The following is a 27,767-nucleotide window of genomic DNA, read 5'->3' as shown; positions in this document are numbered from 1 at the left end:
TGTGACTATTAATAATATGTTTGGAACTCGTGGTCATTATGCCAAGCTTTCTTGTGGTTATGTATAATGTGGTGTGTTTCTGTCTTGAGATACGTTTCTATATATTTCTGTGTGTGTGTCAGTTCCTGACAGACTATATGAAGTGAAGGTGTGGGCCTTCAATAAGCAGACGGATGGCTATGCTGCAGGATGGAAGGGCAGGACGGAGAAGGCACATGGCAAAGGTGTGTTTATTCATTGGTGTGTGTGTGTCAGTGTGTGTGCGTGCGTGCGAGCTTGTGTCATTCTATTCTTCTACCAATATTTGTGTATAAACTGACTGTGTGTGTTTTTGCAGCGCCCCCTAAGGGGAACCCCCCTCCCCTGCCCCCCAGCAGCATCAAGGCTACAGCCAACAGCTCCACATCCATCTGGCTGCGCTGGGAGAAACCTCGCTTCAGCAACGTCCGCATCATCAACTACACCGTACGCTGCAGCCCGGCGGGCATCAGAAACGCATCGCTGGTCTCCTACTACACCAGGTCAGTCAGGGACCACCACCACCACAACACATCTCCTACTACACCAGGTCAGTCAGGGACCGCCACTACCCCCAACACAGCTCCTGGTCTCCTACTATACCAGGTCAGTCAGGGACCACCACTACCCCCACACATCTCCTGGTCTCCTACTACACCAGGTCAGTCAGGGACCACCACTACCCCAACACATCTCCTGGTCTCCTACTACACCAGGTCAGTCAGGGACCACCACTACCCCCAACACATCTCCTGGTCTCCTACTACACCAGGTCAGTCAGGGACCACCACCACCACAACACATCTCCTACTACACCAGGTCAGTCAGGGACCACCACTACCCCCAACACAGCTCCTGGTCTCCTACTACACCAGGTCAGTCAGGGACCACCACTACCCCCACACATCTCCTGGTCTCCTACTACACCAGGTCAGTCAGGGACCAACCACCACCACAACACATCTCCTACTACACCAGGTTAGTCAGGGACCATCACCACCCCAAACACAACACATCTCCTACTACACCAGGTCAATCAGGGACCACCACTACCCCCAACACATCTCCTGTTCTCCTACTACACCAGGTCAGTCAGGGACCATCCCAAACACAACACATCTCCTGGTCTCCTACTACACCAGGTCAGTCAGGGACCATCACTACCCCCAACACATCTCCTGGTCTCCTACTACACCAGGTCAGTCAGGGACCATCCCAAACACAACACATCTCCTGGTCTCCTACTACACCAGGTCAGTCAGGGACCATCACTACCCCCAACACAACACATCTCCTACTACACCAGGTCAATCAGGGACCACCACCACCACCCCAAACACAACACATCTCCTGGTCTCCTACTACACCAGGTCAGTCAGGGACCACCACTACCCCCACACATCTCCTGGTCTCTTACTACACCAGGTCAGTCAGGGAACACCACCACCCCAAACACAACACATCTCCTGGTCCTGGGTCAAACACAGGACAGTAGAAGAGATATCCAGCCTCTCTTGGAGGAAAATGGAAATTCCATTTAAAGAATCAGATTAAAGAAGCGCTTTTCATTGAAATGTAATATTTATTCCACAATGACTAAATCTATATTCAGGTTATGAATGGAAGGAAGGATGTGCAGTTTTTCCCATTTGTGACTCTTCATTCATTTCTCTTCATTCATTTTTTTATCTTCCAAACTGTTTTTTGCAGCTCTGCTCAGGAGATCCTCTTGGGGGCGCTAAAACCCTACACCCGCTATGAGCTGGCTGTGCAGTCCATTGGAGGAGACGTGGTTGGTCCCTTCAGCGGCACTGTGGAGGAGTCCACTCTCACTGACAGTAAGTCTCTACTGTTCTCATCAGTGTAGTGGACAAATCTGTGCATCAGTGTAACATATAGGTGGATGCTTGTGTTCAATATGCTCTGTCGCTCACTTTCTCTTTCTCTGTGAGGGTGTTTTTGTTTCTGACAGAGGTGTGTAGTTCGTTGGTGTATGTGTTTGTGTGTTTTTGTATAGTAAAACAAGGAAGATTCGGACCAGTGGGGAGATTTTGACGGTCCCCACAAGGAAAAATGCTATTTTAGGCTTAGAGGTTGGGTTAAGGTTAGGGTTATGAGGTAAGGTTAGGTTAGTTTTAGGGTTAGGGGTTTGGGTTTATGATTAGGGTTATGGTTAGGTAAAGGGTTAAGGTTAGGGTTAGATTTAGGGTATGGGAAAATGGGAAAATAGGATTTTGGATGGGAATCAATCATTTGGTCCCCACAAGTATAGCAATACAAAACTGTGTGTGTGAGAGGGAGGGAGGAAGAGAGAGAGAGAGAGAGAGAGAGAGAGAGAGAGAGGGAGAGAGAGAGAGAGAGGGGGACTGAGCAAGTGTGATTGAGGCAGGTTAACAGAGAAGGGATTAATCTTTAGCAGCGTAGGGAGATAATTGGCTGTAATTAAATGTCCAGATGGAAGTGGCCCTTGTGTTGGCCAAGAGCTGTCTGGGACAGGGCCCGTCAATCAGTTCAGCCAAGTGGTGTCAGGGAGGGGCCAGGAACGAGGGCTGATCTAGGATCAAGTCCTCTCTGTCCATATAATCTTATTCATTACGATCTGAAAGGTCAAACTGATCCTAGATCAGCATTGAGACACTTTGTGAAAACTGGCCAGGAGAAGATTCATTACCAGAGCAGCAAAGTAGGGGTCTTTGGTTTGACACAGCAGGGGTAGCTGCCTGCCGGACCCCATACTACCACCTTCTGTCACCTGAGACCCAGTCCCTGCCCTCAGCCCTCCCTCTATGACCAGGTGGCAAGGGCACCTTGTCCCAGAGGGGTGTCACACCTGTCCCAGCCAGCCACACAAAGCCTGTGTGGCCAGCCCGCTGTGGTGCTTTATTTCTGGGGTGTGATTACTGACTTCACCCCCTGTGTCCCCAGTACCCTCCACCCCCCCAGCGGAGCTGCAGCTCAGTGCCTTGGACTCCTCCTCTGTGTTGGTGAACTGGCGTCCGCCTGTGGAGCCCAATGGCATCGTCATCAGCTACAGGATCCTATACACCATCAACCTCAGCCAACCTGAGCATCTGTGGAACAACCTCTCCCAAGATGGTGGGTGGGTGGCTGAAGGTGTGGCTGTTGTGGGGAGCTGTGTGGGTTCTATAAGTGGATGCAAATGTGACTGTTAATGACTCACACACACTTACCCCTCTCTCTCTCTCTCTCTCTCTCTCTCTCTCTCTCTCTCTCTCTCTCTCTCTCTCTCTCTCTCTCTCTCTCTCTCTATCCCCCCCTCTCAGGGACCATCATGAGTGCTGAGGTAACAGGGCTGTCTAGTGGTACACAATACTTCTTTAAGATGAGGGCGTCCACTGAGGTGGGGGTGGGGCCTTATTCCCCAGTGAAGGATGTGCGCACTCCTCCCAGGAAATATGGTGAGTGGGTCTACTGTCTACACATACTGTGATGGTGTGCGTGTGCGTCATCACTTACATAAGTATCTCCCAACACTCTCAATCACACACACACACGCACACACACACACACACACACACACACACACACACACACACACACACACACACAGAGTCCTTTAAAGTGGTCAATCCATCCCTGCCAGCGGAAGAGAGAAGCCTGCAGGAGGCTGTCACTTTGGGCAGCCTGTGTCATATCTCTCCTCACTCTCTGGCCTTCTGAGGTGAATATTAAAGGGGTGGCCTCAGCACCCGCTGCACCCAGAGAGCTCTATGAATCAACTTCATATCTGACTTTGAGAAGCAGAAGAGCTGTGGATGACACCTTGCCTATAACCACGGTGAAGGGGGCTCTGAGAGAGCGGCTCATTCTACGGGGGCTTGGCAGGGAAAAAGAAAGATAGATATGTGCACACTGTTGAATGCTACTGCAGTTTCGTTGGGCTGCTCAAGGAGACCTCCATCAATCCTCATCTATTTGTTGCCCAATTACACTTTGTCCGTCAGAGAATAATGAACACAACAGCTAAACTTGAGCTTCTAGAAGCAAGCCAGGAGAGAGCTCCATTCAGAAGCAAAAGGTCACAACACTGGAGCTAGGGGAGTCCATCCTCCTCCGGTTGGCTCAGGGCATTAGCTGAAACCATTGAGACGTAGAAAGACAGAGTAAGATGAGTAGCAGGTTTATTCTGGTCCTGCGGAGTTGCCCCATATTCGGCTCCATCAGACAATCTTGCCAGTAGTAAATGCAATGTGATTGAGGGCGAGGTGGATGGTGGGCGGGCGAGAGCGGAGCGAGCACCATCTGTCCCCTCTCCACTCTGCTGCCAGACAGACAGCCATTGCCCAAGCTGAATTAATATCTCCCTCCCTGGAAGTGTGAATTGGTTCCTTCATGGCCCGCTGAAATTGATTGAGGGGTGACAGAATAGGTTCTGCAGAATTTTTGGAATCCGGCTGTCATCATACTGCATAAACAGTATATTATCATTCATCCTCCCACCTATCTTCTGTTCTCTAACTACGTCCTGTGCTGACAGGTTCAGACACTCATCCAGTATCTCGTCTGTTTTCTCTCCCCATTTCCTGCATGCCTTCCTGGGCTGTTCCCTGTTCTCTATAGAGCTGGACATCCATGCAGTGACAGGCATCATAGTTGGTGTGTGTCTGGGGCTGCTCAGCATTCTCCTTTGTATGTGTGTCAGCTTCCGCAACGGCAAGGCCAGGTAAGAAGAGGCCACTTGAAAGCAAATGACTCTGTCTGTTTTAGTATGTCTACTTTAGTATGTACGTCTAGGATTTGAGGATCATTAAGCTTTCACTGGCATTGTAAGATTTAAGGGAAGGTGTGTGTGTGTGTGTGTGTGTGTGTGTGTGTGTGTGTGTGTGTGTGTGTGTGTGTGTGTGTGTGTGTGTGTGTGTGTGTGTGTGTGTGTGTGTGTGTGTGTGTGTGTGTGTGTGTGTGTGTGTGTGTGTGTGCGTATGTGTGTGCGCGTGCGTGTGAGTGTGAAGCTGCAGACAGGCAGATGTTGTTGAGTGTGTTGTTGAGTGTGTCCTGAAAGACAGAGCACCACGGATGGCTGCTCTTGGTCTATTATGAAGCTGTGCGGTTAATGAGCAGGAAAGAATATGAAACAAAAGTCATGTTTCCCTGCATTGGGTTTGGCAGGGAGAGCAGTAAACTGATTTAAATAGAAGTGGAGGATTTGGAGATGTTTTGTGTAGTTACAGTATTAGGGTGACTTTTGTGTGAGACCCAGGGGGGATGGGGTCCATGTCTTAATGCTGCACATTTGACATTTCAGATTTGAATAATTTTGCATTAATACGGAACAACTATTATTACTGTCTGTTTTGGTATTTAGCTCAACTGTTTGAATTCCAGTCTGTACTATAGTGAATCCAGCTAGCCATCACAATTTGAGATGGAGTGACAATATGCTGTTCATCCTACTGTTGTAGTTGTCATGACTATCTATGACAATGCATTCCTCATATTTGTTTTTAAAGGGATACTTCGGGATGTTGGCAATGAGGCCTTCCTTTGTCTACTTCCCCAGAGGCAGATAAACTCATGGATACCATTTCCATGTCTCTTTGTCCAGTATGAAGGAAGTTAAGAGGTAGTTTCGTGTTAGTGCCATGACTGGAAGTCTATGGTTGTCTGCTTGCGTGCTAGTATATACCCATAGACTTCCAGGCATTGCGCTAACGCTAGTTAGCAATGGCTCGCGAAACTACCTCCAACTTCCTTCTTACTGGACACATAGACATTTAAATGGTATGCAAGTGTTCATCTGACTCTGGGGGAGTAGATAAAGGGCCTCAATGCCAAAATCCCGAAGTATCCCTATAAAAAACACAATTGTTAATGATAATCCTTGTTTTTATACTGTGCTCCGAGTTTAAACCATGTGCAGTGACATAACCATGATCCATAACCCGTGTCCCTCCTCTGTGCTGTTTAACCAGAGAGGTGTCTGGAGGGCTGGACTCCACAGCTCTACCTCCACAGTACCGCCGTGGGGGTAGGTCTGTGCCCACCATGGTGCCAGAATGCAGTGATTGCCATGAGCTAGAGACCCTGATGCCCCTGGGCAGCCTGGACCATGACCATGGCCGCGCCCAACCCCTCACGGAGCCCACTGAGGAGCACAGCCTCATGGGTAATGTAGGAGTAGGGGACGATGCCCTAGGAGCTGAGCTCAAGGTGAGTAGTCAGGACACTAGATACCACACTAGACCCAACTACAAATATAGTACCTTTCAAGGTTACTTGTTGAGTCGTGTTTTTCTTCTGACCTTGTCATTCTCCAGGCTGCTTGGAATGGGTCAGTTAGTCGTAACTGGGCCAACCGGATCACCAAATACAGGGATACCATCACAGAGGACTCTCCAACGCTCAACAATGGAACTTTGGACATGGCCACCACAGAGAATGGCAAGGTATGTGAGCAGAGTGTGTATGCGTCAGTGCATGCGCGTGCGTGTGTGTGTGTTTGTGCGTGCTTGTGTGTGTATGCATGTGTACAAGAATAAAACGTAGATGGGGTAGAAAGTGGTCTGTGTGTGAGCGTGGTGTCTGTCTGTGTGCGTGCGAACGTAGTTTGTATGTGAGCGTGGTGTGTGTGTGCGAGCGTAATTTGTGTGTGAGCGTGGTGTGTGTGTGCGTGGTATGTGTGTGTGCAAGCGTAGTTTATGTGTGTGAGCGTAGTTTGTGTGTGTGTGTGTGTGTGTGTGTGCGAGCGTGCGTGCGTGCGTGTAGAAGAGCAGTAGGAGAGAGATGGTGTAGAGGTAGAGTGGTTTGTGTGAGAGCTGAACAGGAAGTAATGAAACAATGAACGAGGTGTCCGGATGACGTATAGCTAATTAGAACGTGACACTCTGGCTGAAAGCTGAATGAGCCGCTTGATCATGCGTCTGATAAATTAATTACTCTACCACTGTTAAGGCGCTCTCATACCCTTCAAAAGTGTAGGAGGGGAGAGCTATAATTAATCTATAATGAATCCCTCATTTATTTTGCAGTCACACCACATACCACCGCTGCTCTATTTTACTGGTGACAGTTCAGTCGTATTCTCAGTGATTTCGTTTAGAGAATGGTATGCAGTTCAGAAAGCTGGATAGCATAGCAAGAAATAATGACTGTGTTATAATTGTATTATGGCTGCCTTTCAGTCATGATTGATACCACTGGTGTAAGGTCATTTACAGTTGTATGTTAATACAGAACAACAGGAGTACAAACACACTGCCTTGTAGGACTCCACTGTTACGTGGGCTGTGTGTGTGTTTTTCAGGGCGACCCTGAGGACCGACTGGGCTCCTCCCTGTGCAGCGGTAACCAGGTGGAGGCAGAGGTCATAGTTCACTCTGAGCTGAACGACCTGGAGAAAGAGCAGCAGGAGGCGCGGAGTGACAAGGATGAGGACTCTCAGGCCACCAGGGGGCCCTCATTTTCCGAGGCAGCTTACTCCCCAGTCAGACAGCCTGCACAGGCCCCTTTACACCCAAAGGAGCCAGTCAGACAGCCTGCCCAGGCACCACAACATCCAGGGGAGCCAGTCAGACAGCCTGCCCAGGCACCACAGCATCCAGGGGAGCCAGTCAGGCAGCCTTCCCAGGCACCACAGCATCCAGGGGAGCCAGTCAGACAGCCTGCCCAGGCACCACAACGTCCATCACCAGGGGAGGAGTCCCTAGAGACACAACCCCTGCCCAAGGTCCCACCCGGCCCTGTCCTGGAGCCAGTGTTCAATCACAATGGGCAGCCAGAGGGCATGGTTGGGGGCATGGTGGGCGTGGCATCCCAGCTGACTGTAGATGTGGGGCGGCATATGGGAATGGGGCTCACCAACGGCTTCCACTCCACCAAGCCCCTGCGGACAGGGCAGGAGACCCTGGGGAACGGGGACTCCAGACACTGCCCCCCTCTCCCGTCCCCCTCTCCTTTCGTCAGCACCGGCCTTGTCCACTCTAACTCTGCAGCGCACAGCTACCTTTGCCCTTAGCAAGAGGAGAAACAAACCCCCACACCAAGACCAGTCGGACTTCTTTCTTTTTCTCATCCATGATGAATCCATTTTCTTTTTGTTTTTTAAAGCACCTCAGTATCTGATTTTCTTCTTCTTGGCTCAGTTTTATAGGTACTTTGAATCCATTGTTTTATATGTGTATATATGCAGTATATATTTTTTAGTGCTAGTATATATGGGTATTAATTTTGTTGCATAGCAGCAGTATGTTAGTCTGGCCTTACTCTGTACGTTGCTACAGGCTCCTGTTACAGACGTACGATGACGGAAGCATAATGTAGAAAGGAGGATATTCCTTTTTTCGTAAGCCATGACCTGTTGGACTCTGAGATTGAGCGTGGGCTGTGTGGTACTTCAAGACCTATCTTTGGTCAGCTGATGATGGAGGAGAGGCTCTTGATTCAGCACCATGGATGAAGATGGAGCAGAACCGTGACCTTGTGGCCCTTTCACTCTCACTCTGGCCTCTTTCCAATGACTGAGCTGTTCCTATTGGCTGTTCCACTGTATGGATGCTCCTGCTCCAGCACCAGGAAAGAAGCCTTATATTTAGACACTGAGTGCAGACCTCTTGTCTCTCTCTCTCCAACCTCCTGCTGTCTCAGGATCCACACACATTCCCTGACTGGGGATCTCCCTGACTTGGGGGTCTCAGGTGCCTAATATTTTAGGTGCATTTTTTAACCTCTGTATATTTATATAGATGATTATATTCAATAAAAATAGGACAAATATGTTGAAAATGTAGAAAAAGGAAAATAAATGAGGAAATTGAAGAAAATTTGAAGGAACCGGATACAGTACATGTAGTTGATATAGGTTGCATTATTTTTTTTTGGGGGGTTGGGGACTAGATGAGATGTGTAGGTGTATGACAAAATAACACAACTTATAGCAGCAGTCTCCTGGTTTTGCTCCCAGTCAACAGCACTACCTCATTTCTTTACAGGACGGTTTGTTGGTGATTTGAATTGTGTCATGCAGATAGGTGCAACTTTTGGAATCTGTTTTTTAACTGTTTGAATTCATAGCCTTCAATACTTTCAGGAATAACTTCTTGTCCTCTTCTTTCTATATACATCAATGTGTATTGCCTACAGGAAATGACACGTATGGTACATAACGGACTGTCTCAGATCTCTGTTTATTGCCCTTGACCTCATTATCGGTTGTCCCATTAGATCTGGGTTTCCAGCGGTCGTCACCCCCCTCAATGTTACATCTACTTTGGACGGGAGAAGAAAAACATTTTTAATTTACCAGTTACCTCAAATCACTTTTCACCTTAGGTAAATCATGCAGCAGTTTAGTTACCAGGCCTGCTATATGATAGCCTGTTACTAGACCTACTACAGATGAACAAGCTTTGTGAGTTGTTGGGAGACCTCACCCTTTGTGATGCCATCTCACTCATTCTTTCTCAGCTGTGTCTGAGCTCCTCCCTCTGCAGGTGAGAGGGGGGTGGAAATATCATAGAAAAATAGACCTAGAAACCACTTCTATTTTTAGCCATATTTACATTCTTTCTTTGTACTTTTGACTCTCACCAGCCTGAGGTCTTTCACAATATCATATGTAAAGTCTACACCCCTTTGAACTTTTTGTCACATATTGTTGCGTTACATTGTGGAATTAAATTTTATTAATTTGTCATTTTTATATACTCTGTCATTTTAAAGTGGAAGAAAAATTACATATTTTTTAAAAGATGAATGAAAAATAAACACTAATATACCTTGTTTAGGTAAGTATTCACCCTCCTGAGTTAATACATGTTAGAATCACCTTTGGCAGTGATTACCGCTGTGAGTCTTCCTGGGTAAGTCTCATAAGAGCTTTGCACATCTTCAAGCTTTGCAAAATCTTCAAGCTCTGTCAAGGTGTTGGGGATAATGGCTAGACAGCAATTTTCAAGTTTTGCCATAAACAATTGCGCAGATTTAAGTCAAAGCTGTAACTTGCCCACTCAGGAACATTCACTGTCTTCTTGGTAAGCAACTCCAGTTTAGATTTGGCTTTGTGTTGTAGGTTATTGTCCTGCTGAAAGGTGAATTCCTCTCCAGGTGTCTGGTGTAAAGCAGAGTGAAGCAGGTTTTTCCCTAGGATTCTGTGTGCTTAGCTCCATCCGTTTTCTTTTCATCCTGAAAAACTCCCCAGTCTTTGCCAATGTCAAGCATACCTATACCATGATGCAGCCACCCCATGCTTGAAAATAAGGTCAGTGATGTGTTGTGTTGGAATTGCACCAAACATAAAGGCTTTGCTTTTAGGCCAAAAAGTGTATTAATTTGCCATGTTTTTTTGCAATATTACTTTAGTGCCTTGTTGTATACATATGCATGTTTTGGAAAATGTGTATTCTTCTTTTCACTCTGTCAATTAGGTCATTATTGTGGAGTCACTGCAATCTTGTTGATCCAGCCTCTGTTTTCTCCCATCACAGCCATTGAACTCTGTAACTGTTTTAAAATCCCCTTATGGCCTCATGGTGACATCCCTGAGCAGTTTCCTTCCTGTCCTGCAGCTCAGTTCAGAAGGACGACTGCATCTTTGATGTCTCTGGATGATTTAATACATCATTCACAGCATAATTATTGACCATGCTTAAAGATATATTCAATGTCTGATTTGTTGTGGTTACCCATCTACCAATCACTGCCCTTCTTTATGAGGCTTTCCAAAAGCATACCTGGTCTTGTAGTTGAATCTGTGCTTGAAATTCAATACTTGACTTTACAGGTGGACCTTACAGATGGTGTATGTATGGCAGACAGAGGAAGGGATGGTCATTCGAAAATCAGTTCAACCCCTATTATTTCACACAGAGTGAGTCCATGTAACTGATGTGATTTGTTAAGCCAAATGTTACGTCTGAACTACTTTAGGCTTGCCTAAACAAATGGGTGAACACTTATGCAACAACTATATTTTAGTTGTTTAATTTGTAAACATGTGTAGAATTTTCTTTTCACTTTCACATTATGGAGTATTTTGTTTAGATCAATGACAGAACATACAATTAAATCTACTTCGATCCCACGTTGTAACGCAACAGAATGTGGGAAAAAAGTTCAAAGTGGTGTAGACTTTACATTGGCACTGTAAATAATCCTTCTGACAAACACAGATCCCCTATTATGTATTACCCTCATGTTTTCATTTCTTCCATTATAGCATTTTTAAACAAGCATCTTTATTATTTTATTGAACATAATGCATGCTTACATTTCTTATAGTTACCTTTTGTGTACCCTAACAAAATATTTTCTTCAAAATAGTCTCCACACAAGGACAAGAATGTCTTGTCATACTTTGTGTGAGGCTTTTTGTCTAAATTAGAGTATGCCCATATCAAAGACTATACAGGTATAATGGGCCTGTTGTAAACGTGGCCCAAGACATTGAGTCGTATGGTCTGTCAGATGAATGAGGACTCAAGATAGTCCAGATAGGTGCTAGAACTCAGAGGCATATAGAAGAGTCTCATAACTAAAGCATTCCAGTTTTATCCTTTGAACAGACCTCACTCGGGATCAGGCATGCTCAAACTTTATCTAAGCAAAATCATGTCAACGTTGTGTTCTCATCTTACAACCCTTAAATGCATTGAAAACCCCATACATTCTCAGTCTCGTACACTACATGCTCCTGTTTTGGCTTTTTTTTTTTTTCTCAAGACGTATCCTTCTGGTCTATTGGGAACAGCACGCTCTTCAGGAAAACGTTCTCAGTCCATCTATGATCCATACAATTAGTCCAGTCATTATGGACTCAAAATTCCTTTTAGAAATGAATCATTGTGCTCTGATGAACTCATTCAGGTTTATTTAGTCAGTTACATTTTAATGAAAGGTGTCCACCCAATACAATATTTAATAGGACTGTGTGTACAGTATAACAACCAATATATTTTTTTAGACTGAGTGAAGCTGTGAGAAGGTGACTGTTTACAGTTCATTTGAATCTCACAGGCGTACAGTATGCATTGCAGATATGCAACATTAGAGGTGTTAAATGTTCTTTACTCACATTTCTACTGAAGCGTCTGTTTTTAACATACATACCTTGTAGTGTCATTCTCAGCTCTGTTTCAAACTCTTACTCGAGGGGCACCTATTGCAGCGGCTTTGTGTGGTCTGTTGAAAACAGAGCCAACGTTGAAGACATAAAACCGCCTCTGGCATGAAGAATGTGTGCTCTCACTGAAGAGGTCCAGTTGGTTCTTTTTACTGTTTCCTTCTAACCACATATCTTGCAGTACATAGTGTTCCTTACTGTAAGCATATTTGCCCAGAGTAAGCAGATGTGATGCTCAATGTAGTAAAATCTTGCTCTAATCTGATCAAATATGCACGTTAGTTCAATAACGGGATCCTCTCTTTTTTATATAACTTTTATCAATAGAATACCTCATTTTGTTGGTTGCTTGTTAATGTAATGAAGATCATTATGAATAAGGAGATTATGTTTATAAGAATCCTTTTGTGGGAGCCAAGCTGGCAGAAGATGGCGTAATGCTGCTTGTCTTGTCTTATCTCGGCTGGAAATATCACTTGTTGCAGTGGATTTATTTTCGACTCTAAGAATAAACACTTGAGTGGTGAGTGGATGCAGGTGCAGGGCAGGGAGGTGGGAGGGGGATGATGTGAAGAGAGGGATGAGGGCAGGGAGGTAAGGGGCGGAGGGTGAAGGCAAGTAGGGGTGAGGATAGGGAAAGTAGTGCAGGGAAACCCTTGTGATATCAGTGCCAAGAAGAGTGGATTTGAGGAGCGGTGATTGATTGTTGAAAAGGACCGTCTGTCTACCTGCAGGTCTTACCTCTCGGTGCAGACATTTCTGTAGAATACTGGTCTTTACTGTTCCCTACTCAGGTGGCCTGTCTTTGCATAAAACTGTAGAGGAACATGCCAGCATGTACAGTGTACCTGACTCTGAAGCACGTCATTAGTTGTCAAACAAAACCTCACCACAAACACTGATACACAGATTCTGATAAAAAGTTTCTGCTAAATGGCATATATTATTTAGTTTTTAGTTTTGTTAAAAAAGAAAAGATCAATGTATTCTGGCTCTGTGTCCTCTCTGATGCTTTGTGGTGAGCTACCTTGTCCAGTGATGTCACATTTGTGCATTCTTCTTCTACTTCTTAATCAGCTGATCTGTGCTTTATCCTGAATGTCCAATCATAGAGACCCTGGTCTTGTGCCACCATCAGAACTCAGTCTTTTTTTTTTTACAGTACATTATTTTCAATGTGTCGTATGTATACAACCTCTTTCACGTCATACTCACTCGCGCTATCATCGTCAACTCTTGCTGTTGGAGCACTTCTTGTGAATGAGCACTTCTATTATCTTCCTATGTGTATGTGTGCAGTGTCTTGAAAAAGCGCTTGCATTGTGAAAGTAGGAATAACATGTTGGCGGCGGTATCGCTGCGAGACAGAGGCAGTAGAGGGTGTCTATGAGTGAGTCGGTGCTACATTACGTACGTCCGGGCAGTGCTCTGATCCTCTTCTCTCCCTCTTGCACAGTGTGTCGTCACAGCCATCCTCGCTGATTAACACACCTGTCCATCACTACACATGGCCCTTCCATGTTGGCATCAGCTTTGCACAGTAATATGTCTTCCCCTTTTTATGCATTCCAGCATTGGTTTATTAAATTGTTATGGAAGTTGGGGCCATGGCAACTTCAGACTGTCAGTCTCAAAAATGTCAAGAAGTGCAATTTAACTTGGTCTTTAAAAAATGAGAGGATTTTTGTGTTAGCGATAAATTCCTGATGAAACCTTTAGTTTTGGAGGTGGCTGTAACATATACTCTGAGTGTACTAAACATTACGATCACCTTCCTAATATTGAGTTCCACCCCTTTTGGCTGGATGTCCTTTGGGTGGTGGACCATTCTTGAGACACACGGGAAACTGTTGAGCCTGAAAAACCCAGCAGCATTGCAGTTCTTGACACACTCACACCGGTGCGCCTCACACCTACTACCATAGCGCGTTCAAAGTCACTTAAATATTTTATAATGGCCATTCACCCTCTGAATGAGACATATAGATACATAGAGATATACATAATCCATGTCTCAATTGTCTCAATGCTTAACATGTTTCCTCCCTTTCATCTACACTGATTGAAGTGGATTAAACAAGTGACATCAATAGGGGATCATAGCTTTCACCTGGTCAGTCTAACTCATGGAAAGAGCAGGTGTTCCTAATGTTTTGTATACTCAGTGTATATGTGGCTGGTCAAAGTTGTGGACATGGATGAGAAGTAATCTTGTTTTTTTAGAAGTTTATCCACACTGTGTTACCATCAGTGAACTTGTCAAACTCACAGCAACTCAAGATGTCTGAGCAAACTACTGTTGTGTAAATAAAACATCTTAATAAAGAGATGAGGATAACTGAACAAAGATTTGTCTGACTGTTTGTAACCCTTCTTTGACCTCCTTCTGATCATCTTTGGTCTTGATGTTTCACTAATATTACAGTCACCCATGAACAACCATGCATGGATACGTATGGCTACGGAGAGTTCTGCCTTGACTGCTCTTGGTCCTCTGTTCCCTGTGTAACCGGTGTCAGTGCCCAGCGAGCACATAAGATCAGGTGTGGCATTAGTGGGCGCGGCCAACACACCTGAACACACTTAACAAGATAGAGGATAGAGAGAGTTTTGCTGACGTGAGAAAGGAATGTATATGTTTTTAAATAACATTCTTAGAAAGTTATTTGAATTTCACTGTTTTCTTGTGGTTTTTACGGAAAGTTTTCTTAATGTTCTGAGAACATGGTTTTAAATAGTGCCATGAGGAAATCTGCAGAAAACGTTATACTGAAGTACTGAAATTCCCACAGAAGAACGTTGTTTCTTAAGGTTCGCTGAACATTACGTGAACATTACTTTAAATAATACCATAGGAAACTTGTGGGAAATGTTATGCTGATGTACTGAAATTCCCACAGAACATTGTTTCATAACTATTTGAGAACATTCACAATGCCAAACCAGTTGGAGAACGTTTCTAGGACATCACCAAACAGTAAAAGTAACCACGTTTGAACTTTTAGGGAAACGTTCTGTTAAAGTAATGAAATACCAAGAAAATAACAATATTTTGTAAAGTTCCTCAAATGTGCTGAGAATGTTCCAAAACCAAGCAAATATCCTGCACCATTCACAAAATGTTGTGGGAAGGTTGTATGCAAAATACCCATAGGACAACCACGCTCTCACCCATCTCTAACAAACATATGGTTCTCAGAACGTTAAGGAGTGCTTGTTTCCTTTGAAATGGGGTCTGTTTGAATCGACTAAATTGAACAGCTTTGTATGAGTTATAAAAACATGGCATGCTAGCTCCATCCTGGTGGTTCAGTGGATTCATTCCATGGATAAAAAACAGAAAATCATAGGTTACAATCTTACTGATGCTTTGCCACAATAAAGAAGAAATGTGTTTGCATTTTTAATACCAAACAAATTCATTTCCATGTGTCCTATCGTTGACAACAGTTAACCTAAACTAGTAGTGATAATTAAAGTCTTCCTGAAACATTAAGTGGCCTCCATAGCCTTAAAATGCCCTTCAAAATATGAATATTTGGAGAACGTTCTCAGAACATTATTTAATTACCTTCAAATAACCTTTCATTTCCGTTCTCAGAACAGTAACAAAACATGTGGTTTTACTGGTCAGGAAACGTATGGCTTTGTTCCCGGAACCAATGGCAAACCAAAAACGTACATTCCCACAACTCTCAATTCGTTACACCTAGGTGGAACACATGCCATACACTAAAATAGGAGAAACATTATACACACACTGTAATTATATATCCATACAAGAATACAAAATAGCCCAACTTGTCATCTTTGAAGAACTTAGTAGGAGGTATGTGTAGTTTTGTGATTACAATAGTTCACCTTGGAGAAAAACAGAGGCTTTATCTTTTAACATTTCTCACACATATCCTCTCCTACACATGACAGTCGGTTAATGTTGCAGACTTACAGTAGGTGTATTACTTGGTTCCATTAGGCTACCTCAAACTGAGGCACCAGGCGCTTAGAACAAGAGAGGGGGGTTAATAAGATGTAAATTAGAACCTCCAAGATTGCAATCACTCCATAAGAGGTGGGCCTATTAAGGAAATCAAACCTGTCCATTACTAAGGATAACTCATGAAAATGTCGTTTGCATAGTAAGATTGCCTTACGCATAGTAACATAATGGAGTACAATAACAACTTTAGTAGGCCTATATCAAATAATTTTGTTGTGTTTTTGGGTATTTGGAGATTAAAGATACAATATTATCATGAAATGAATGAAAGTGGACAGAGTCCATGAATAGGCATATTTATATTTTTAATGCCAAAATGTGATTGAGCCTTCCTGGACCATAGGCTAGGCTTACCGTATGCTATAAAGGTGTTAATGCAATATAGCAGTACACCACAGTTCATTTACAGACTACTTTACCTATAGGCCTAGATTATAGGCATATAATATAGGCCTACTCGCAACATATTCTGAAATATCACCTTCTAAATTTACAGTTACAGTAACTGTAGTCTGGATAACAGTATTTTTAGCTAACATTCCACTCCTGTCATTTGCCAAAGAGACTGGCCTTTCAGCAATCTCAACGTTCAATATGCATCCGGATTTACGGTGCAGTTGCTGATTGGTAGTTGGAAACATAGAGATCCTATTCAGTTCTTGTAATTCTTAATTATATGGTTGGAAACAACATTGATATATTCCATGACAACGTTATGGAAGATGGGGTGCGCGCAAACTTGGCGCAATATAGAATTTTAATTTTAAGAACAACAAGAAACAATGTGAGGAGGTAGGATCAATGAAATATCATGTTGTTTAAAATGGCGAGAGAGGACTCCGTAATGAGAAAGAAATAATGATATATGGAAAAATACAAGATTTTCAAGATTTAATCGAGCTACGTTTGCTTCAGTAGCATCCCATTAATGAGAGGAAAGAAACACAAAACTCACCTGTCTTCATTCCTCGCACATGCCGATCTTCATGACTTGCTTACATTTTTACAATTTTGTTATGATCTTTTCAGTTACGTATTATTTGTACCTCTCTTAATGAAACTTTCTGAATGGACATAGAGAGAATTAGCCAAATGACAGGAGAAGCAAGGAGTGGAATATAATAGCTGAACAGAGGCGGCAACTACGCTATAACGGCGCTTCAATTGGGGAATTCCACCTAGTGCTCTGCTGATAAGTTGCAATAATGTTCCTCACCGTTAGATGTCACTCCTCTTCTCTTGGTCGACCATGTAACATCTTTTTTTTCAACGATGTGATCCGAAAGTGGTCCAGAATAATTGATGGACAATAAATCACTGAAATGTCGAGCAGCATAAGGGGTGATTTGTGAGCGCACTTTGCCATTGTTGTTTTCATTTCACATTTTGACACCTTCAACAAAAAATCATGTTGTTTTCATTTCACATTTTGACACCTTCACCAAAAATTATATTTCAGTTATTTGTCCTTTGACTAACATGTATCATTCATTATATTTCATAATACTAGTAATACAACTCAACAGATAATAGCATTGTTCGAATATTATTCACAACATTAAGTATTATTATTTGAATTATTGTATTATTACAGGCCTAAATTACACATTAGAAAACATGAAATGAATGTTAGTTTATACATTTGGCTTAGCCTATAACGATGGGAATACATTATTTGGATACAGTACTCTAATGGTACAAATTATGGTATAATATTTGTTTTAAATATAGATCCACTTGCAAACTAAGCATAGCTTAATAGTGGCTTTACTATATGCCTTGTGAGTGCAGCGCTCTGGTCGCTTTTGTTCCCAGAGTAGAGACTCCTAAAAAAAAAATTGCGAATGCAGTACAGGGAGGAGGGGAGACAGATGGAAGAGAAGTGTAGTTCGTGGTAAAACCTACAACGTGGATATGTGTGTGAGACAGCGGCTCTGGGATACAGAGGAATAGAGGAGAGAGCACGAGATGCTGACAGATTCCTGATAGATGTGCAAAATGGCGCAAGCAAGTTATACCCCTGCGAGCCACCAATTGTTGTAGCTCGGAACATGAAGAGCTAGCCGTATGTCTGTTTTCTTCTGATCGCCTCACGTTGTTTTTTCAAGTATCGTAATATATTTCAAAGTGATTAAATGGCTACCAGAAGGCTCTGCCTTGTTCCATGCATTTTTGGATTACTCCTCAACGCTTTAGTCGGTAAGTGTTTATTGATATCCTTTCTAGGCTACTACTACCTCTGCAGGATAACACCTTTTTGGAACGGAACCGCCTTTTCCCCCTTTCAGAAGCTGGTGCTGCAGACCAAAGATAGTGCATAATATCTAGCCCTATATATTTCTATACCGTCTCCGCTGCAGACATGGTTGAACGAAACTATAGAAGCACTGACCATCTCGGCTGGCCGAGAACTTGAACATATTCATCTCTTGCGTTTATTCCTTGAACGTTCATCTTCTTTTGGGGAATTCAGTTCCATGTGTATTATATTGGTGTGTTTGTGAGTGTGTGCTATATTGGTGTGTTTGTGAGTGTGTGCCAATGGAATTTAGAAACCGATATTTGTTCATCAATGATCTCACACTTGAGTAGGTGGTGATGTGTAGCTGGCACGAACTTGTTTGACACTCTGAAAATATTATCATATTAGCCTATATAACAGCATGGATGTTGCTTTAAAAAATAATCTTGAATCCATGCGCCCTTTGGTTATATTGTATGTAGCCACGTGCAGCATACTTCGTCCTAGAAACCACATAGGTTAACCCACATAGGGTCTGTTGCATAATTGTATAATAACCTCACACCTGGAAAATGATATAGGCAGATGATGATGGTGAGGATGATGATGATAGGCTCCTACCATTGTAGCCTACGACTTGAACCAAGAAAAAGTGGTAGGCTAATAATGATCATAATTATGATGATATTGATAATAATAATAATAGTAATAATAATAGCCTAATAATAGGCCTAACAATAATAATAACAACAATAGGTTATGAGATGATTTTGATTTTATGATGTTTAAGTAGGCTGTCCTATTAATTGAATGCATTAAAAATACGATTTATAATTGTTTACACCCATTATGGTCCATGTGGTTCTTAGATGTGTGTGTGTGTGTGTGTGTGTGTGTGTGTGTGTGTGTGTGTGTGTGTGTCCTGTTGTGTTGATTTGTGCCAAATACACTCTTTGTGCCAAAGAGTGCCTGAAAGACTAGTATCTCTTTCCTTTCTTTCTTGGCTGTGGTCACTATGAATCATTACCATTGATGCACACAAACCAGCCTTTTATGCATTTATGGAATGTTATTGCTTAAAAAAAAAAGTTATGCTACTTGTCTGCATAGAGCATATTAGCCTTTTTTTAAAATCAGAGCACTGATGCGCTTATCATCTGTCATAGGGGGAGATAGCTTTAATTGACTGAGTCTTTGTGTAGTCAATTTATTGCAGTGAGAATGAATAAAAAGGCAGCAGTTATTGCCCGCTGAGGAGAATATTTGTACAGATGAACTTCTTTTTAAAATGTTCTTGGCTCCTTTGTTCAGTATGATTGACAGTTTTTAGTCCCTCATTGCGAGGCCCCATTTCCCAGCATGTAACCCGGATAGAGGGATGCTTCTATGATGAGCATCATGCCATAGAGACCCACAGGAGCACACCACCCATGTAATCACATTTCCACTAAAGGCTGGAGCAGTAGTAAAGAGGTTGAGAAAAGAGGAGTGAAGGAGTAAGGAAGGAGGAGTGAAGGAGTAAGGAAGTAGGAGTGAAGGAGTAAGGAAGGAGGAGTGAAGGAGTAAGGAAGGAGGAGTGAAGGAGTAAGGAAGTAGGAGTGAAGGAGTAAGGAAGTAGGAGTGAAGGAGTAAGGAAGGAGGAGTGAAGGAGTAAGGAAGTAGGAGTGAAGGAGGAAGGAAGGAAGAGTGAAGGAGTAAGGAAGGAAGAGTGAAGGAGTAAGGAAGGAGGAGAGAAGGAGTAAGGAAGGAGGAGTGAAGGAGTAAGGAAGGAGGAGTGAAAGAGTAAGGAAGGAGGAGTGAAAGAGTAAGGAAGAAGTAAGGAAGTAGGAGTGAAAGAGGAAGGAAGAGTGAAGGATTAAGGAAGGAGGAGTGAAGGAGTAAGGAAGGAGGAGTGAAGGAGTAAGGAAGGAGGAGTGAAAGAGTAAGGAAGGAGGAGTGAAGGAGTAAGGAAGAAGTAAGGAAGTAGGAGTGAAAGAAGAAGGAAGAGTGAAGGATTAAGGAAGGAGGAGTGAAGGAGTAAGGAAGGAGGAGTGAAGGAGTAAGGAAGGAGGAGTGAAAGAGTAAGGAAGGAGGAGTGAAGGAGTAAGGAAGGAGGAGTGAAAGAGTAAGGAAGGAGTAAGGAAGGAGGAGTGAAGGATTAAGGAAGGAGGAGTGAAGGAGTAAGGAAGGAGGAGTGAAGGAGTAAGGAAGGAGGAGTGAAAGAGTAAGGAAGGAGGAGTGAAAGAGTAAGGAAGGAGGAGTGAAGGAGTAAGGAAGTAGGAGTGAAAGAGGAAGGATGGAAGAGTGAAGGAGTTAGGAAGGAGGAGTGAAGGAGTAAGGAAGGAGGAGTGAAAGAGTAAGGAAGGAGGAGTGAAGGAGTAAGGAAGTAGGAGTGAAAGAGGAAGGATGGAAGAGTGAAGGAGTTAGGAAGGAGGAGTGACGGAGTAAGGAAGGAGGAGTGAAGGAGTAAGGAAGGAGGAGTAAAGTAGTAAGGAAGGAGGAGTGAAGGAGTAAGGAAGGAGGAGTAAAGTAGTAAGGAAGGAGGAGTGAAGGAGTAAGGAAGGAGTAAGGAAGGAGGAGTGAAGGAGTAAGGAAGGAGGAGTGAAGGAGTAAGGAAGGAAGAGTTAAGGAGTAAGGAAGGAGGAGTGAAGGAGGAAGGAAGGAGGAGTGAAAGAGTAAGGAAGGAGTAAGGAAGGAGGAGTGAAGGAGTAAGGAAGGAGGAGTGAAGGAGTAAGGAAGGAGGAGTGAAGGAGGAAGGAAGGAGGAGTGAAGGAGTAAACATGATGCATACATTTTTTATTTGAGGCCTTTGAGTTCTTTGTGTGTGGCTCGTGAGTGACTTATAAGGGAGTTGTGATGTATTCTAGCCGCCACATTTAAGAGAAATTAAATCGTTTCAATTGATTTGTTTCACTAATCCTGCAATAATTGAATCACTTTTTGTGCCGTTTAAAGTTTCAGTCAATATGAGGAACCACTGAGGTAAGAACCACTGAGGTAAGAAGGTGTATGGTTAGAAGCTGTAGTGAAGCTTGAATAGAACAGTCCGTTGTTTGTTTTCATCCTGCAAGATATGACCAGATGGGTGTGCACTGTTAGATGTTTGTTCAAAATAAAGACAAATAGCAACAGTAACAACAGCAACAACAAAAAATTGTATTGGCTGAGCAACAGCCACGTCTCCCAATTAGCATCAATCTTTCTTATTGGTTGTTTGGATTTGAATCGTGAAACAAATGATTTTGTTAGTCACATTCACTATAAGGATGCTATTGTTGTTTACTTGTGTTATTCTTGTGAGGTTCATCTTGGAAACTGTAATATAATTTGTAGGCTAGCCATAGACTGCACACAAAACTGTTATTCTTCTATGTTAGTTTGGTGAAAGATGAGTAGTCTACACAGAGACCTCAGGTGCACCTATCCCATAGGGAATGACCATGTGTTGACAATGTTATGGACACATGTCAGACCGCCGGACTAGAGGGAACTAGACATAGGAATATTGTTGATTGAAGCAGGTGGGAGTTAATGCATTGGCCAGGGTGAGTCATCATCACAATGCAAACATAGTTGTCATTTGTATAAAATGTACATTTTCTTCGAGCTTATAGTGGGATTATTGTTAGTAGATATTTCTTGTCAATATCATCTTCCTGGTGTTGGGATTTAGTCTGTGGGTCAGCTTATTGCTTTGATAATTGAAAGGTGAAGGGCACCCTGTTGCAGGTGTGTGTGTGTGTGTGTGTGTGTGTGTGTGTGTGTGTGTGTGTGTGTGTGTGTGTGTGTGTGTGTGCGTGCGTGCGTGCGTGCGTGCGTTCGTTCGTGCGTCTGTGAGTGTGTGTGCATATACGTGTGCCCGTGTCTGTATGTTTATAGTATGAGGAGCAAAAGGAAGGTTCATAATGATTCATAATTGACATGGGTAGATTCCTGTGGCTAGGTATACAAACATATAGTCTTTACTTACAGGGTCTACCCTAGAAATAAAGATAATGTTTTGATCTCCCACGGCAAAGTGCTATAAAAATAGCTTTTTACTTTAGACCATAGAATTACCGTTATGGATGTTATGGGTGTTACAGAGTCTGATTGGCTGCTGTCAGAGATAGTCTGTGAGGTTGTAAGAATAAGGTCAAAACATGGATAGCCATTTCGAAGGAAGGACTTGACTTAACACAAAAACTATAATTTTATTGTTATTTCCATTATTAGGAAAAAAGGAAAAAAAAAAAAAAAAACAGTCTGAAACGGAGTCTAATTTCTTGATCGAAGTCTAGCATGATATATTTTTTGTCAACAGAAGCCATACTACCTTAGAACTACATAATTACAGGTAGCCTTAATAGTATACTGCATAGGCTAAGGCCAGGCACCACACCGAATACAGTATTTTCTAAATCTATGTATACGTACAGTGGGGAGAACAAGTATTTGATACACTGCCGATTTTTCAGGTTTTCCTACAAAGCATGTAGAGGTCTGTAATTTTTTTATCATAGGTACACTTCAACTGTGAGAGATGGAATCTAAAACAAAAATCCAGAAAATCACATTGTATGATTTTTAAGTAATTAATATGCATTTTATTGCATGACATAAGTATTTGATCACCTACCAAACAGTAAGAATTCCAACTCTCACAGACCTGTTAGTTTTTCTTTAAGAAGCCCTCCTGTTCTCCACTCATTACCTGTATTAACTGCACCTGTTTGAACTCGTTACCTGTATAAAAGACACATGTCCACACACTCAATCAAACAGACTCCAACCTCTCCACAATGGCCAAGACCAGAGAGCTATGTAAGGACACCAGGGATAAAATTGTAGACCTGCACAAGGCTGGGATGGGCTACAGGACAATAGGCAAGCAGCTTGGTGAGAAGGCAACAACTGTTGGCGCAATTATTAGAAAATGGAAGAAGTTCCCCAGACCGACGGTCAATCACCCTCGGTCTGGGGCTCCATGCATGATCTCACCTCGTGGGGCATCAATGATCATGAGGAAGGTGAGGGATTAGCCCAGAACTACACGGCAGGACCTGGTCAATGACCTGAAGAGAGCTGGGACCACAGTCTCAAAGAAAACCATTAGTAACACACTACGCCGTCATGGATTAAAATCCTGCAGCGCACGAAAGGTCCCCCTGCTCAAGCCACCGCATGTCCAGGCCCGTCTGAAGTTTCCCAATGACCATCTGGATGATCCAGAGGAGGAATGGGAGAAGGTCATATGGTCTGAACTCCACTAGCCGTGTTTGGAGGAAGAAGAAGGATGAGTACAACCCCAAGAACACCATCCCAACCGTGAAGCATGGAGGTGGAAACATCATTCTTTGGGGATGCTTTTCTGCAAAGGGGACAGGACGACTCTACCTTATTGAGGGGAGGATGGATGGGGCCATGTATCGCGAGATCTTGGCCAACAAACTCCTTTACTCAGTAAGAGCATTGAAGATGGGTCGTGGCTGGGTCTTCCAGCATGACAACGACCCGAAACACACAGCCAGGGCAACTAAGGAGTGGCTCCGTAAGAAGCATCTCAAGGTCCTGGAGTGGCCTAGCCAGTCTCCAGACCTGAACCCAATAGAATGTCTTTGGAGGTAGCTGAAAGTCCGTATTGCCCAGCACACACTGCAGCAGGGATTTTGGCCCACTCCTCCATACAGACCTTCTCCAGATCCCTCAGGTTTCGGGGCTGTTGCTGGGCAACACAGACTTTCAACTCCCTCCAAAGATTTTCTATGGGGTTGAGATCTGGAGACTGGCTAGGCCACTCCAGGACCTTGAAATGCTTCTTACGAAGCCACTCCTTCGTTGCCCGGGCGGTGTGTTTGGGATCATTGTCATGCTGAAAGACTCAGCCATGTTTCATCTTCAATGCCCTTGCTGATGGAAGGAGGTTTTCACTCAAAAGCTCACGATACATGGCCCATTCATTCTTTCCTTTACATTGATCAGTCGTCCTGGTTCCTTTGCAGAAAAACAGCCCCAAAGCATGATGTTTCCACCCCCATGCTTCACAGTAGGTATGGTGTTCTTTGGATGCAACTCAGCATTCTTTGTCCTCCAAACCCGACGAGTTGAGTTTTTACCAAAAAGTCATATTTTGGTTTCATCTGACCATATGACATTCTCCCAATCTTCTTCTGGATCATCAAAATGCTCTATAGCAAACTTCAAACGTACTGGCTTAAGCAGGGGGATACGTCTGGCACTGCAGGATTTGAGTCCCTGGCGGCGTAGTGTGTTACTGGTGGTAGGCTTTGTTACTTTGGTCCCAGCTCTCTGCAGGTTATTCACTTGGTTACCCCGTGTGGTTCTGGGATTTTTGCTCACCGTTCTTGTGATCATTTTGACCCCCCAGGTGAGATCTTGCGTGGAGCCCCAGATCGAGGGAGATTATCAGTGGTCTTGTATGTCTTCCATTTCCTATTAATTGCTCCCACAGTTGATTTCTTCAAACCAAGCTGCTTACCTATTGCAGATTCAGTCTTCCCAGCCTGTTGCAGGTCTACAATTTTGTTTCTGGTGTCCTTTGACAGCTCTTTGGTCTTGGCCATAGTGGAGTTTGGAGTGTGACTGTTTGAGGTTGTGGACAGGTGTCTTTTATACTGATAACAAGTTCAAACAGGTGCTATTAATACAGCTAACGAGTGGAGGACAGAGGAGCCTCTTAAAGAAGAAGTTACAGGACTGTGAGAGCCAGAAATCTTGCTTGTTTGTAGGTGACCAAATACTTATTTTCCACCATAATTTGCAAATACATTTATTAAAATTCCTACAATGGTATTTTCTGGATTTTTTTTCTCATTTTGTCTGTCATAGTTGAGGTGTACCTATGATGAAAATTACAGGCCTCTCTCATCTTTTTAAGTGGGAGAACTTGCACAATTGGTGGCTGACAAAATACTTTTTTGCCCCACTGTATATATCATACTTTTATTTCACTACATTCCTAAAGAAAATCATGTACTCTTTACTCCTTATGTTTTCCCTCAAACCCAAAAGTAATTGTTACATTTTGAATGCTTAGCAGGACAAGAAAATGGTCCAATTACACACTTCTCAAGAGAACTTGGGGTGTGCCCCTGCTACTCCCTCCCCCCCCAAAATGAATGGTGCCATCTGGTTTGCTTAATATAAGGAATTTGAAATTATTTATACTTTTACTTTTTATACTTAAGTATATTTTAGCAATTATATTTACTTTAGATACTTAGTATATTTAAAACTGAATTATTTTAGACTTTTACTCAAGTAGTATTTTACTGGGTGACTTTCCTTTATTAACACGTCAACTTCATAACAAACACTGGGGGACATCTATAAGCGGCAAAACCAGCTCTGTGTGCCCTTTCCAAAAATAATTAAATACATGTATGATTGACCCCCCCAAAAATTATTTGGGTGATTCCATGCAAGGATAGCCCCAAAAAGTTTTTCTTGTATCTCAGATTGTTCTGGCATTTCTCACTTAATTCGGAAGGATGGATGTTTGACATGCTTTTTATATTTGTATCACAAACCATTTTTGAGAAAATCATGATGAATGTGGCCATTTTAGGCCCTTTTTAGACCTGTACATGCCTACTGTAAGACCCTATGATCTGTGAACTGTACATGATACTGTCAAGGCTGTGGGTAAGTGGTGAAAGGAGTCAGGCGCAGGAGAGCTGAGATGCGTGGACTAGGTATTTAATACAAAAAAACACCAGTATAAACACAATACTATGGTGCTGGAAAAATACAAATAAATATAAATAAACAGGCGTCATAACAAAACCCGGCAACAATCTACCAGCTGTCAGATACAGCCTTAAAATAAAACAAACACGCACACAAATATGGGGGAAACCAGAGGGTAAATAAACAAAGACAAAACAAATGGAAAATAAAAAGTGGATCGGTGATGGCTAGAACGCCGGTGACGTCGACCGCCGAACGCCGCTCGAACTAGGAGAGGGACCGACTCCGGTGGAAGTCGTGACAGATACAGACAACATCTTGTGGTCACTTCTTATAGTTTGTTCTAAAATATTGAGAATGAATAGAATCTGAAAAACACATTTTCACATGAATTATTCGACATAAAAAGTACCCTTTTTAATTTAGCTTATTTTATACATATTGTTTGGAACAAAATACTTTTCAAACATTTCAAACATATTTCCAGAGTGGTCTCTGGTACTTTTGAAGATAAGACATATTATAGTATGAGAAATTGACATTATAGGTCATTAACCAATCACAGCCCTCCTTTGGGATTGTACATTCAGCAAATCACCAGCGGAGAGAGTTCCCTTTGAATCCATTTTCCCATTCACTATGTTGGTGGTGCTCATAACTTAACAGTTAGCATAGAGCCCACTCTGGACATCTGATGTAAACAATGTCTTATATTGAACAACATCAAAAAGGGCACTTTTTGAGATGTTAATATTTTTAATGTTGAATAAATGTATGTTTTTAGAATCTGGACATACTCCGTATTTTAGAGCACACTATAAGGTGTAAAAAAGAATACCAAAATTGTTGCCTGTATCATGGACGAGTTGGCAATGGATGGTAGCCTACAGGGTTGAGTAGACTTGGCATTGAAACTGAGGAAGAGGTGGATGAGAGAGCCTTGCTATTTCACTGAGAAGGTGAAATTTAAGAGTGGAGAAAGGGATGAGACAAAGATCAGGTCCTGCTTCTGATATCTAAACAGTGTGAGGGATGACGAGATGGGTGGCTCCCGATACAATATTGCTATTTAAACTCTTAACACGTTTACCCTCATAATGTACTGTTATTGTGTGAGATGATTAGAGTTTTTAAAAAGTCTATGTTTTTTTGTGCATCAGAAATTGAGACCTGCCACTTTATTGCATTGTAATGATCTGATCCAGATCTGTGACTGTATGGGTCTGATTAAACAACAACAGCAGTGGCTGCTAAAATTGAAGTGCCTCATGTGACAAGGGACAAATTACCCAAGAGTGCTTTTTACTGAGGAGGAAATTATGAGAGCATTAAGTATGCATTGTTCTGCAGTGTTCAGGATGCTCACTGTCTGTGATTGATAAAACCAAGCTTTTTATGTTTTTGCACCACAACAGATTGTGCTGTGATGCAGCTATGACCGCTTGATTTCTAACAATGTTGAATAGAGCTTGGTTATTATTTAGCCAACTGCAGCAGTTTGGCTGTGAGGCTGTGGATGCCTCCCTCCCTCCAGTCCTTTGTACAGTAGCACGGTGGGCTTAATTGAATGCCAGTAGTAAGCCTGAGCGCGAGCCACACTTAGCCACCACTAGTCTCTCTCAGCCTGGCAGGCTTCTGGTCTCCCACGGTGGTAATCCTAAACCCCAGGGTGCCCTTCCCCTTGTTAAAGGGAGCATTAAGAGGAGGGGTCTGCCTGACTGTGTGTGCCTCTTTCTCAGTCTCTTTGACAGTGTGTCAATGCTCTG

The 27,767-nt window shown here is 43.0% G+C and overlaps 2 protein-coding genes across 2 annotated transcripts in view; both read left to right on the top strand.

Moving 5' to 3' along the window:
• LOC139411408 (immunoglobulin superfamily DCC subclass member 4-like) overlaps nucleotides 1-11,192 on the top strand; it is a 64,390-nt gene extending 53,198 nt beyond the window's left edge. The window contains exons 12-20 of the mRNA XM_071157735.1: nucleotides 123-224; nucleotides 338-521; nucleotides 1,729-1,856; nucleotides 2,944-3,114; nucleotides 3,303-3,437; nucleotides 4,600-4,702; nucleotides 5,949-6,186; nucleotides 6,294-6,422; nucleotides 7,280-11,192. Coding sequence (XP_071013836.1) covers nucleotides 123-224; nucleotides 338-521; nucleotides 1,729-1,856; nucleotides 2,944-3,114; nucleotides 3,303-3,437; nucleotides 4,600-4,702; nucleotides 5,949-6,186; nucleotides 6,294-6,422; nucleotides 7,280-7,990 — 1,901 coding nt within the window. The 3' untranslated portion in view covers nucleotides 7,991-11,192. The remainder of the gene's footprint in view (nucleotides 1-122; nucleotides 225-337; nucleotides 522-1,728; nucleotides 1,857-2,943; nucleotides 3,115-3,302; nucleotides 3,438-4,599; nucleotides 4,703-5,948; nucleotides 6,187-6,293; nucleotides 6,423-7,279) is intronic.
• A 7,034-nt stretch (nucleotides 11,193-18,226) lies between these two features.
• Nucleotides 18,227-27,767, top strand: part of LOC139412167 (immunoglobulin superfamily, DCC subclass, member 3) — a 107,638-nt gene continuing 98,097 nt past the window's right edge. The window contains exon 1 of the mRNA XM_071158985.1: nucleotides 18,227-18,290. Within this exon, the coding sequence (XP_071015086.1) occupies nucleotides 18,227-18,290 (64 nt within the window). The remainder of the gene's footprint in view (nucleotides 18,291-27,767) is intronic.

This window comes from Oncorhynchus clarkii, chromosome 6 (assembly GCF_045791955.1).
Source record: "Oncorhynchus clarkii lewisi isolate Uvic-CL-2024 chromosome 6, UVic_Ocla_1.0, whole genome shotgun sequence".
Lineage (NCBI taxonomy): Eukaryota > Metazoa > Chordata > Actinopteri > Salmoniformes > Salmonidae > Oncorhynchus > Oncorhynchus clarkii.
The sequence above is the reverse complement of the archived record's forward strand: the minus strand, read 5'-3'. Positions and strand labels throughout refer to the sequence as shown.